Source organism: Chrysochloris asiatica, unplaced genomic scaffold (genome assembly GCF_000296735.1).
Source record: "Chrysochloris asiatica unplaced genomic scaffold, ChrAsi1.0 scaffold00047, whole genome shotgun sequence".
Classification (NCBI taxonomy): domain Eukaryota; kingdom Metazoa; phylum Chordata; class Mammalia; order Afrosoricida; family Chrysochloridae; genus Chrysochloris; species Chrysochloris asiatica.
This window is the reverse complement of record NW_006408565.1, coordinates 9,091,344-9,103,983: the sequence shown is the minus strand read 5'-3', so window position 1 is coordinate 9,103,983 and position 12,640 is coordinate 9,091,344. Positions and strand designations below refer to the sequence as shown.

At 42.0% G+C, this 12,640-nt stretch overlaps 1 protein-coding gene across 2 annotated transcripts in view; it reads left to right on the top strand.

Moving 5' to 3' along the window:
* Nucleotides 1-475: 475 nt before the first annotated feature.
* PPP1R8 (protein phosphatase 1, regulatory subunit 8) overlaps nucleotides 476-12,640 on the top strand; it is a 26,169-nt gene continuing 14,004 nt past the window's right edge. Inside the window, exons 1-2 of one of the 2 annotated variants that reach the window (XM_006862228.1) lie at nucleotides 476-553; nucleotides 2,622-2,682. Coding sequence is in view for 1 of the 2 variants with exons in the window: in XM_006862227.1 (XP_006862289.1) it covers nucleotides 498-553; nucleotides 2,622-2,682 (117 nt within the window). In the remaining variant the exon portion in view is untranslated. The remainder of the gene's footprint in view (nucleotides 554-2,621; nucleotides 2,683-12,640) is intronic. The other variant, XM_006862227.1, reaches the window with a different exon arrangement.

The following is a 12,640-nucleotide window of genomic DNA, read 5'->3' as shown; positions in this document are numbered from 1 at the left end:
GACTTCTCATAAACTGACTAGATCATAAGGTAGCTTCAGACCTGGGAGAGGTGGAAATGCGTAGCGTGCAGTTTTTCCTTAAAGGGCACAAAGGAAAAACGGAATCCGAGGTCCGCCCTCTAGATTCTCTACAGATTGGGGTGGAAGGCTGAAGATGCAGCCCGAGATTATAGTTATTAAAATTTTTGAGTCCAGGGCTGTGCCTGCAGGCGGACGTAGTGAGAGACGGGACACCAATTCCTATAGCCCCTTTTTCTCAGACACCTTTCGGCCAAGGACAGCCCTAGCCTCCGGAAACTTCCAGAGTAGACCAATTCCCTCAAACACTAAATAAAACCTCAAATTCGGATCTTAATCTCAATCACCACCCGAAGAGCTACGGGCCGGTGGGCGGGCACAAGCGTGCGCAGAGGCTGCCGGGATGCCGCCTCTCTCCTCCCGGTCTTCCAGTTTCCCGGCGTGCTTCAGGCCCGCCAAATGGGAGGGGGAGACGCAAGATGGCGGCAGCCGCGAACTCCGGCTCCAGCCTCCCGCTGTTCGACTGCCCGACCTGGTGAGTGTCGGAGAGGGCAGGACTGAATTGGCCTGGACTCAGCTGGCCTGGGCTGGAAGGGTGGCTTGTTTTCTCGTGGCGAGCCGAATGACTTAGAGACTCGGACTGGTTAAAGGAGCCCTGTCCGCCACGCCGGGCCGGGCGGCGTGTGGAGGAACTGAGCGCCTGGAGCCCGGGCCCAGGAACTGAAGAGACCCAAAGATGGGGGCCCTAGGGCGCTCGCTCAGGCAGCTCCATAGGCGATTAGCCAGTCTCTGGGGCACTTAGGGGCCTCGACTCCGAACTTAGCCCAACTCCTGACTGAGTGCCCGGTGCTCTTGTGGATCACCGTGCCTGCTCCTCTGCTGCTCGTCCTGAACGTGCACGAGCCAACTTGCCGACCCTAGCCCAATCTCAGAGCTCTGCATCCCTCTCGTCGCTGCACCTCTGTCCGGTACTTTTCTTTCTCCTGAAGATTGGGAGCTTCTTGAGGTCAAGGACAGCTCTGCCCTTACCCCCGCGTTCTTAGCGACCAGAGCGAAGCTGAGCACAAGTGGGCATCAGTCATGTTGGAATGAGCCTCTTTTATCCCTTCACAAGTTCTTGGGAATCATTTAATTTGGGTTGGGAGGAGGGATTCAAGAGGGATGAGTATGAATTGCTTTGCAAGGCGATGCACCCGATTCAGAGCGATTTCTGCTGTAGCTCAGTGGTGTTTATGTGTGGTGCGTCTCTGACTCCCGTTATATTGCCATCTTCAAGGGCAGGTACTATCTGCTGCATCTTTGTTTTCTCAGCTTCTAGGCCCGGACCTGGCACACAGTAGGAGTTCACAAAGCATGCTTTGGATGTAACCGTCTGTTTCTTAGGCTTTTGTCCAGGGTCCTGTCCTTTCAGCCACTGCCATAGAGGAGTTGGTACAGGATTGTGAGATAACTATGTTGCATCTTCAATTAGATTGGACAAGGATGCATTTTTCATGTATAGATGTCGGGACTTGGGCGCGGTTATTTATTCTTGAACTTCAAAGGAGCAAGCCAAGGAAGCAAGTGAATGTGTGGCTATATTCTGGGTCCCTTTGCTCATTTGTAATGTCCAGTTGTTTCAGTGTGTACATTCCATGCCCATCTTGGCCCCGCACATGTTGATTTTGGCTAAAACGCCAAACTTATAGGTAGAAGAGACTGTTTTAGACACATGTACCATTTCTTCAGAGTCTGGTATGTGCCAGACTGTGTAAATGCTGTGATAAATGTTTATGCTTCTTGAATGGTGTAGGAGTATAGAAAACATTTTCCTTAATTATGGCATTGTAGAAAGACCTGTTCAAGGACAACAGATATCTCTTGTACTCATTTGGCACCTGATTTCATGCGCATGAAGCTAGTGAATTGTGCTAGCTCACTAATGATGTATCTCTGATTTGGGCTCAGAGCTTAGGTCAATCAGTATTCTCCACATTCTGTGATGAGACATCATGATCAGCCCACATCGCTGGTTTCTTCCACCTTTTTATGATCTAAGTAATAGAGGTAAACCTTAGCTTCAAACTCCAGGTAGTCAGACTAACAGAACTACAGTAGTTGTATTCTCTCCAAGGTAGATAATCCCCAATGCCATTGCCATCAAGGCTAGTGAATTCTGACTCATAGCGACCCTGCTGGATGGGGTGAAACTGTCCTATGGGGTTTTCAAGACTGTACACTCTTACGGAAGCAGACTGCCACATCAGTCTGCTGTGGAGTGGCTGGCTGGTATGAACTAATGACCTTTCAGTAACAGCTAAGTGCTTAACCATGGTGCCACCAGGACTCCTTCCAAGGTGGATGGTGTCCAGTGTTAAAATATAGGGTTTTTTTGATGTGGTCTAAATACAGATCCACTAAAATCTGTTTTAGAGCAATTGAATCACTGGGGAACTAAGTGCCAAACGTAAAAAGGAGCTGAATTAGCAGTGAAGTAGATGACATTTCTGCTGGAACATGAACTAATTATAGACTGGTAGCAAAGCTGCGATGTTGAATGGGACGGTTGTAAATAGCATTTATGAATTCATCCTGAAGATGCTTTTTTCACTCTTATTTTTCAGGGCAGGTAAACCTCCACCTGGTTTACATTTGGATGTAGTCAAAGGAGACAAACTAATTGAGGTATGGGAAATACATGTCTTTCTTTTTTCCCCACCATGCTCAAGATTGCTGCCAATGACTCACTTTCCACCCCCTCTCCTGTGCTTTGTTTTCCAGCAATGCTACTTTTGTTCATCTTGACTTTTTTTTTTCTATTAAAAGCACATGGTGATATAACACATTCAGCCTTATATCGCCCACACTCAGTTTGTTGTGACTTCTCTTACCTTTCAGATGGAGGGTTTTAATAGGCTCATGGACCTCAGTATAACTAGAAACCTTTAACTTGGCACAATTCCTCTCTGAAAATACATGAAATTGTGTTGTGAATACAAGGTATGCAGTAACTGAAGAAAGTGAATAATATGGATTAGGTTTAATTTATGTTATTTAACTTACAACTTAAGCTATTTTTATGAGATTCAGGCCCAACTCTTCCAAAACAGTGTGGTAAACTAAGACATTTGCTCAAATAAAAGAACATGAATGGTAGTAAAATATTTGTGTATTCATTCATTCAAAACATTTATTGAGTGCTTGTTATATACAAAGCACTCTGCTAACCAAAGACTAGAGCAGTGAACAAAACAAATGTGATTTTTGTCCTCAAAGCAATAATCCAATGGGAAAGACAAATTAAGGAAGAAAAATTATATATTTATAATTAAAGTAAGAACTATAAAGGAAAAATGTAAGGAAAAATTTAGAGGAATTCCAGCTTATGTAGAAGTCTCTAGAATGAACACCTCTGTATAGGAGCTCTGGTAGCATAGTGGTTATGAATCGGGCTGCTAACCTCAAGGTCAGCAGTTTGAAACTACCAGCCGTTCCACGGGAGAAAGATGAGGCTTTCTGCTCCTGTAGAGATTTACAGCCTCGGAAACCCAGTACAGGGTCGCTATGAGGCAGAACCGACTCCATGGCACTTAACAACAACAACATATATAGAACTTTAAGGAAAGTTGAGTTTTAATTAGTTAGATTGTGTACATTTTTAAAGTCCTTATAGTACTCATTTGGAGTTCTGGTGTGACATTGCAGGATAAGGCACTGGACTGCAAGTATGGTTTAATCCTCAAGGTCGGTGGTCCAAATTCAACAGCCGTCCTCAGAAACCCTGTAGAGGGTCGCTATGAGTTGGAACTTATGGCACTAAACAACAACAACAACATGGTACTAATTTAGTCATCAATAAATGAATTAAGTTCATAACACGGTGAGTTTCCATCTCTTAGACCAGTTTTATATCTGCTTGCTCAGCTAGAAATGGGTTCAAGACACCATTATTAAGTGCATTTTTTTCCTCTAGTGTATATAATAAAAGGAGTTCTGGTGTGGCATTGTAGGATCAGCACTGGACTGTGACCACTAGGTCAGCAGCTCAAACTCACCAGCTGCTCCTTGGAAACCCTATATAGAGACCTATGAATTGGAACCAACTCAAGGGCACTTAACAACAACAATATAATAAAAACTCTGCCTTCAGTGGTTATCACTTTTAGGGTTTGGTTGAAGTCCCCAAGTTTTTTTGCAAAGTATTAAGGTATGAGTTGTAAAATTCTGACATTGTTTTTAACTCTTCATGTCCTCAGCCATTCACTTAGAACCCCTTTGTCATGGGTCCTTCTGTTTTACAGATTACAGTCAGTCACCGGATTATGAACAAGTTCTGTACCTAAATCTCTTCAAATCAAATTTATATGTCAGTTATAACAATTGGTATGGTTTATATCTACACTCAGTCATATGTTTGTTGTCGTATATATTCTACCTTTCTATGTATAAAAAAGCAATAAAACACTACTAGATACATTTGAAACATCTTTAACATAGTAATACAATAATAATAATGTTCCGATGTACAAAGTGATACCTGTTTGTTATTATGAGTAATTAATTTAGCTGCCTCAAATTTTAACATACATAGGCATTAGAGGGAGTCCTGGTGGGGTGCTGTATGATAAGAATTGGACTGCTAACTGAAAGGTAAGCAGTTCAAACCCACCAGTTCCTCTGAAACCCTTTTGCTATTGTTGTTAAATGCTGTTTGAGTAGATTTCTACTCATAGCCATTCTGTATAGAATATCCAAGTATTGGTTGATGGGTTTAAACTGCCTACCTCATGGTTAGTAGTCAAGTGTGTATCCTAAAGTGCCACACCAGGACTTACCCTGTATAGACAGGGTCACTATGAATCAGAACTGACTCTAGGGCACTTAACAACAGGCATTAAAGAGATGGTTTCATAACTAAAGGTTATACATAAGTTGGATGTTCAGAACCTGGGGTCTGCCTATATGAAACATCAAGATTATTCAAAGAAACTGTTTAGTTAAAATGTTTGTAAAACTTTTTTATTATAATTTTCACAGACACAACGTATTTGTTGCTAAATAGCTTGAAGATAGAGGAATCTATTTTGGTTCTAGTTTTAATCTTTAATTTGCAACAGGAAGAAACAGACAAGGAGGTCTAGCCTTAATGGCAATATCATATTCCTTAGTGAAATAATTTACATTTTCAAAGCTCTTTACTTGTCAAAAACCCCTCTGATTATTGGTTTCCATTGGCGCAGTAGGATCAGCACTGGACTGCAAACTACAGGTACATGGTTCAAACTGTTCCTTGGAAACCCTATGCTGGGTTGCTATGAGCTGTAACTGACTTGTTGGCACTTCACAGGAACAACAACAATTAGCTAGTAATGTTCTCTGTTTGTTAACTGATTCAACTTTATCTCCCAGAAGTATGTGCTGTAAATCCTAACCTTTGGTGTGGCGCTGTAGGATAAGCAGTGGGTCGCAAGGTTGGTTTGTACCACAGGATTGGCGGTTCAAACTCACCAGCCTTTCCTAGGAAACCTTATACAGGGTCACTATGAATCAGAACCTGCTCAACATCATTTAACAACAATAAGCCTTTGCTTATAATTTCATTTGGAAGTGGGCTGTCTTTGTTATATTAATGGTGCAGGATTAGTGTGGAGTCAATCTCTTTGGAGGTATAAAAGCTATTCAATAAGGAAGTGGAAATGAGGGGAGCTACATGCCAACCCGTGAGAAGACTGCCCAGGTACAGAAAGAAGCTCAAGAAAGACTAGTTCCTTTAGAGAGAGAAAGCCTTCCCCTGGAGCAAACACCCTGAATTCGGGCTTCTAGTCTTTTAACTGTGAGAAGATAAACTTGTTCAAGCCACTCACTTGTGGTATTTGTTATAACCGCACTAGATAACACTGCCTTTTAGTGCTCTCAGGTGTGCTGAGTTGCCACGCATTAATCATGTTATAATCCGTAGACATTCCTCAAGTCTGAGAACAAAGCTGAGATGAGTTTATGTTTTAGGGCTTAGGCCGCACTTGATACTAACCGAGCTATCTATATCCTAGCCTTATGTCAAAGGCTTGTGATGTGTTGTGATAGCTGGGTTTAAGAAGTGCAATATTAAAACCAAAGCCATGAGTCTTTTAAGCCCAGTGTGAAAAGACACACTCTGAGTTATAACTCAAAGGCACAACTGAATTATAGTAGTGGCCATAGCAAGGTAAGAGATTATGGGTAGTGACTATTGAAAGATTGTTGACAGACTAATGCATTATTCATATGGACAGAAAAAGCACATTGTCCAAGAAGTAGCACATTTCCTTGATTGTAAGACATATGGTTTCCCTCCCTACATTTTAACGTTTCTGTAATTGTTGTTGTTAAGTGCTGTCGAGTCGATTCCAAGCCATAGCGACCCTGTATAGGCTTTCCAAGGAGCAGCTGGTGAGCTTAAACCACCAACCTTGCAGATCAATCGATTTTGCAGTCTGATGCATTAGTCCACAGCGCCACACCAGGACTCCTTTCTGTAATTGGGATGCTTTAATAATGAATGTGTATATTTAAGTTAGGGACCCTTCCTTTTCCTTCCAAACACCTAAATCTCTGATCTATCTTTGATGTCATAGTGTTGTAGAGATTTGTCCAGTATTACTATATTGGGTCCCAAGAGCTGGTGGTCTTAAAACATGTTGTCTTTCTTGAGATCAAACCAGAGCATTCTAGTTAGGAAATAGAAATGTCTAGGGACATAATCTATGTGCCTATAAATATGAATGAGAAATGTAATGGAATTCTACATGTATGAGTATTACCTGTGAAGAACAAAATATTGAAATTTCAAGGCTGTCTTAATTCTAATGCCATCTCTTGTTTTTAACCCAAGAATTAAAATTTGGGTCAAAGCAGCCCTGGAGTTAACCTCTGTCAGATTGCTATTAAATCCTGGTGATCCCCAGCAGTATGGGCCTGGGACCAGCTCTGCCAGTAGCAGATGGGCACTGCTGGAGAGGGTTTTCCAGAGGTGACCCACATATCCAGGCTAGTTTGAACTAATTGAGCCCTAAGGCTAAATTCAAAAGAAATTGGATAAGTGATTATTTAAAGAAAAATGAACAGTGTGACCTACAGTGCTTGTTCACTCCTTAAAATATTCCCTGCCATATGGTACATCTTTTAATGTTTGTAAAGAAAATATATAATGTACTAGTTAAATTAGTTTAGGTTCTAATGTCAGAAAGATCTGAATTTCTAACCCAGCCTAAAAATATTTAGCTGTGTAAACTTGAGTATGTTGATTTCTTTGTCCTTCAACTTCATCAGCTATAAAAATAAGTAAAATAATACCTACCAACCTACTCACTTTATGGGGCCCCGGTGTGGTACTATAGGGTAAGGCACTTGATCGCAAGGTCAGTTTGTATTGCAGGGTTGGCGGTTCAAACTCACCAGCCACTCCTCGATACTTTATACAGGTTTGCTGTAAGTTGGACCCAGCAACAGCATCTATTTCCTGGACTTCTGATATGAAGATGTAGGATCAACACTGGACTGTTCAAACCCACCAGCTGCTCCTTGGAAACCCTATACAGGGTCGCTATGAGTCAGAACTGATTCAACGGCACTGAACAATTACAGTAGTCCACTTCATAGGAGCTCTGGTAGTGTAGTGGATCGTGAGTTGGGCTGCTAACCATAAGGTCAGCAGTTCAAATCTACCAGCCCCTCCACAGGAGAAAGATGAGGTTTTTGTTCCTATAAAGATTTACAGCCTCGGAAACCCTCTATAGGGTTGCTGTGAGTTGGAATGACTCAGCACACAGCCACCACCACCACCACCCACTTCTTAGATGGTTGTGCGAATGAAAACTCAAAAAGTGCAGAGAATGGCATATAGGTAAATGTTCAGCAATTATTTTATCAATGCCAAAAGTCTATTTGGGAGTGTGGCGGCATACCATAAGCATTGGACTGCGAACCACAAGGTCTGTGGTTCAACCCTGCCAGCTCCTCCACTATAGAAAGATTTGAAGCCTCGGAAGTCTTATACAGGGTTGCTCTGAGTCAGAACTGACAATAAGAGTCTATTTACATGAAGCATATTTCTGTTGTTTTTTTCTGAGAAGGATCCTAAAGCACAGAGAATATCCCACTGTGAGTCAGGGATGTCCAGGAATGAAATGTAGGCCTCTTGATGTAGGCTCCGTATCATACTAGCTTGACTACACCTTTCTCTCAGCTCTGTGCTTCTTAGGGATTTTAGGAGTGCAGTGTGAGTATGGACTGTAGCTTAATGAAACTTTGTGTTTAAAGGAGAAACAACTTAACTGAATGAAGGTTATTCTTCAAAGTGGTCAAACTGTAGGCTGTTAAATTTGGAAGAGATGTTAGAAACAATTCATTTAGAGTCAATCTGTGGCAAAAGCTTTACTAATCTAGGGTCAAGAGAAAAACAACACCAGTAAGTTTTTCATAAAGATAAATTCAATTCAAGAATGGTCCATGAAGAGACTGCCTGATGCCCAGCTGTCACCATAAAGTTCAACCCCTTCGTGACCTTGGACTGCAGCAAGAACTGCAAACTCAATTTCAGTGCTTTTCATACTTCCACAGGAAGATCATGTTATCCTCGCTATTCAGGGAGCTGGGGCAGAAGTATAATGTTCATCTGCATGGACAGCAAGGTTCAGGTCAACAGATTGGCAAGGTAGTCCAGGTGTACAGAAAAAGTATGTCATCTACATTGAGAGGGTGCAGTGTGAGAAGGCTAGTGGTCAACTGTCCATGTGGGTATTCACCCGAGCAAGGTAGTTATCACCAGGCTCAAATTGGACAAAGAATGGGAAAAAGTTCTTGAATGCAAAGCCAAATCTCTAGAGGTTGGAAGAGAAAAGCAAATATATGGAAACTTATTGAAAAAAAATGTCGGAGTGAATATAACCTGTTGTGGAACCAGAGTCTAACTGTAGATTTCTAGCCTCGTGTGTGTTTCTAGGGAACGCTATAAGGTGACTCTGAAATAGTTCATTTCCATCTTGTTCTGTTGTTGATATGTGGCTCTGTAATTTTTTTTTTTTTAATTTATTTATTTAAATGTTTTATTGTGAATTATGTGATAGTTTACATGGGAGAACATTAGTTTTACATTCATTCTATCATATATCTTCTCATTGCCATGGTTACAATCCCCTCCATGCAGTCCTTCCCCCCGTACCCCCCAGGTCTTCAGCACACAGTCGCTCTCCCTCTCTGGATCTAAAGTCTCCAGCTGCTCCATCGCTCCACGTCATCATCTCTGGCTCCATTTCAGGCATCACTGCTTCTCTGGGTAGGGTTCTGCTCTCTGCTCTTCTCCCTTGATGGTCCTAGGGACCTCCGCTCCTAGACTGAAAAGTTAATCACTCCCCTCCTTGCTATAAAACGTCTACCTTTACATTTCCAACCCTCACAATCAGTCCTGATAACAATTATTCACTATTGTATCACAAGAGACCCATCGGCATTTCATTGCAGCAACCCCGCCTAGAGAGATTGAATACTACTCACTGGAGATTCTACCTTCTTCCAGGCCCTCTGGATCTAGGTTCCCTCTTGAAAGCTTGTAAGCCAGTCACTTCTTGCCTTTGTAGCCCCCCACCCCCCATTTTGGGTAGTCAACGTCCAAGTTGCCCATCCCTGTCTACTCTGTGTGTGGAGGGTGTGGAAATGATTTTTGCTGTAAGGACTTGTTCCCTCTTTTGAACTACTGCTTCCATAGGTGTAGGTCATGTTCATCAAATTGTATGAGAATACTTTTTTTTTTCCTCTTCTTTTTACTTCTGGTTGAGCTCTGATCATCCAGTCACTGAAGCCAGGATAAGTGGGTATTATCTGCAAGTGTGGGTGTTCTTGTGCATATGTCTTCTATTCTTATCAGCTGGACACTTCACTCTCCACTCTAGTCCTCTGTGGCTATGTCACTGACTCTGGGCCCAAGAGTCCCCAGGTCTTGCCACACTGCTGGCCAACCAGACTTCACAGAAGTCTGTTGAACGTTGTAGGGCTTAGCTCACTGCTTCATTGCTGTTTTTCCCTCACTTCCCCTTATCGGTGTCGAGAGTGGTCACCAATCAGAGCGTGTGTATTCCCATTGAGTCTTAGTCTTGGAAGGGGGTTTGCACTGAGGGGACCTGACCACTTTCCTTGATGTTTCCTGGGCAAGCATGTTGCTTGTTCTTGTAGTAACAGTCGGTCTGCCTATGTTGTTTTATATTTTTCCTGTAGGTCTTTCTTTCAAGAAGCATCTTCTGTTCTTCTAGCCACTCCAGGTTGGTCTGCTATGTAAATTTTCCTTTGCAATTTTGATTACCAATATTATGAATAAAAATTGAAAATGTTTCCTCTTTGCTAAAAAAAAGGTTCATGATTCTTGTCCTTTCTACTTATTTGCTGTTTAAATGACTTTTATGAAATTGATACTAACTGGTAACAGGTTTATAACAGGTTGCTGGGCTGTGAAATCATTTTTTTCTGCTATTATATTGGGATATTATGTAGTTAAATTTTTTCCAGTGTCACAGTATTGTTAGGCACCATCAAGTCAGTTCCCACTCAAAGCAACCCTTTGCACAACAGAACAAAACCCTGCCTGGTCCTGTGCCATCCTCACAGTGGTTATACTTGAGCCCATTGCTCCTGCCTCTATACCAATCCATCTCATTAGGAGTCTACCTCTTTTTTACTGACCTTCCACTTTGCAAAGTATGATGTCTTTCTCTAGGGACTGGTCCCTCCTGATAATATGTCCAAACTATGAGAGACCTCTCCATCCTGGCTTCTAAGGAGCACTCTGGCCATACTTCCAACACAAATCTGTTTGTTTTTTTAGCACTCCATGGTACTTTCAGTATGCTTCTCCAGCATCATAATGCTAATGCATCAATTCTTCTATGGTCATCCTTATTCATTGTCCAACTTTCACAAGCATGTAAGGTTATTGAAAATACCATGACTTGGGTCAGGTGTACCTTAGTCCTCAAACTGACATCTTTGCTCTTGAATCCTTTAAAGAGGTCTTGTGCAGCACAGTAGTGATTGAAAACATTTGGAGCTCTTAGTTTGGAATTGTTTCAGACCATGGTTCATTGTTAAGAAGATCAACATTACAAATCAGTCACACCTGACTTTAGATCCTAGCTCTGCCACTTAACCAACTGGGCCACCTTGGACAAGTACCTTCACTGTTTTCAATAGAATTGGTTCTCACAGAGTTGTTTTGAGAAATAGATGAGGCAATGTTTTAAATACTTAGCAATAGTTGTTTTTAATGCCTTTGAGTAAGTTCCAACTCATAGCGGCCCTGTATAGGGTTTCCGAGGAGCGGCTGGTGAGCTTGAACTGCTAACCTTGCGGTCAAACTGACCTAGCAATCCAGTGCATTAACCCGTAGTGCCACACCAGAAGTCCTCTAGCAATAGTAGTTCTTCAATAAATGTTAATCCCCATGTTCCCCTCCCATAAACATAGGAAATCTTTACTCCGTCAGGTAAGTCTATATTTGGAAACAACAGTACAGATTTAGAGTTAACTCTGGTTAATATTTTTTTTAAAGATCCCTTATGGTACAGTGGTTAAGCATTTGACTGCCAACAGAAAGGTTTGAACTCACCAGCCACTACTTGGGGGGAAAAGATTTGGCTATCTGCATTTATAAAGATTATAATCTTGGCCACCCGGTCTGCTCTATGTAATCTATCCTGGGTGAGCTCTGTGAGTCAGAATCAACTGTATGGCAACAACAGCAATACTTGTTGTGTCCAGTGTGAAATGTGTTAATAAAGTTGGATTAGGTGCTCACAGACTGTTTAAGATAGTTCCATTTCCTAAATAGTAGTCTTATTACATGCTTTGTACTTCTTGCTTTGTAAGTTTCTAGTGGACAAAAAACATCTATACTTGATAGAATTGTTGATGTCTTAGGCAGGCTACTTTCATCTAATAGAATTAGAAAAAATGATTTCCATACCAGCACTAGACATTCAAGCATTGTATTTGGGGAGATTCATTGTTATAAACCCATTGCCATTGAGTTGATTCCAACTCGTGGCGACTCTGTAGGACAGTAGAATAGCTGCTTTGGGTTTCTGAGACTAAATTTTTACAGGAACATTTTTCAGCCTCATCTTTTTCCTGCAGAGCAGCTGGTGGGTTTGAACCTCAATGCTTAGCCCACTGTGCCACCAGGACTCGTTTCTAGTGCCATGTTGTTGTTAAGTGCTGTCTAACTGGTGTCTGAGGAGCAGATGGTGGGTTTGAATTGCCAACCTTGTGTTTTATGAAAGTATAGTGACCCTGTATAAGGTTTCCGAGGAACGGCTGGTGAGCCTGAACCACTGACTTTGTGGTTCAAACTGACCTTGCAGTCCAGCGCATTAACCCTCAGCCCCACACCAGGACTCCATTGTTGTTGTTGTTAAGTTCCGTCAAGTCGGTTCAGACCCATAGCGACCCTGTTTGTATAGGTTTCCAAGGAGCGACTAGTGAGCTTGAACCATCAACCTTGTGGTTCAAACCGACTTTGCAGTCCAGTGCATTAACCTACGGCCATACACCAGGACTCCATACATCCCCTAAAATGTTATCTTAGTAAATTACTCTTTTCGTGTAGGTCTTGAAGTCT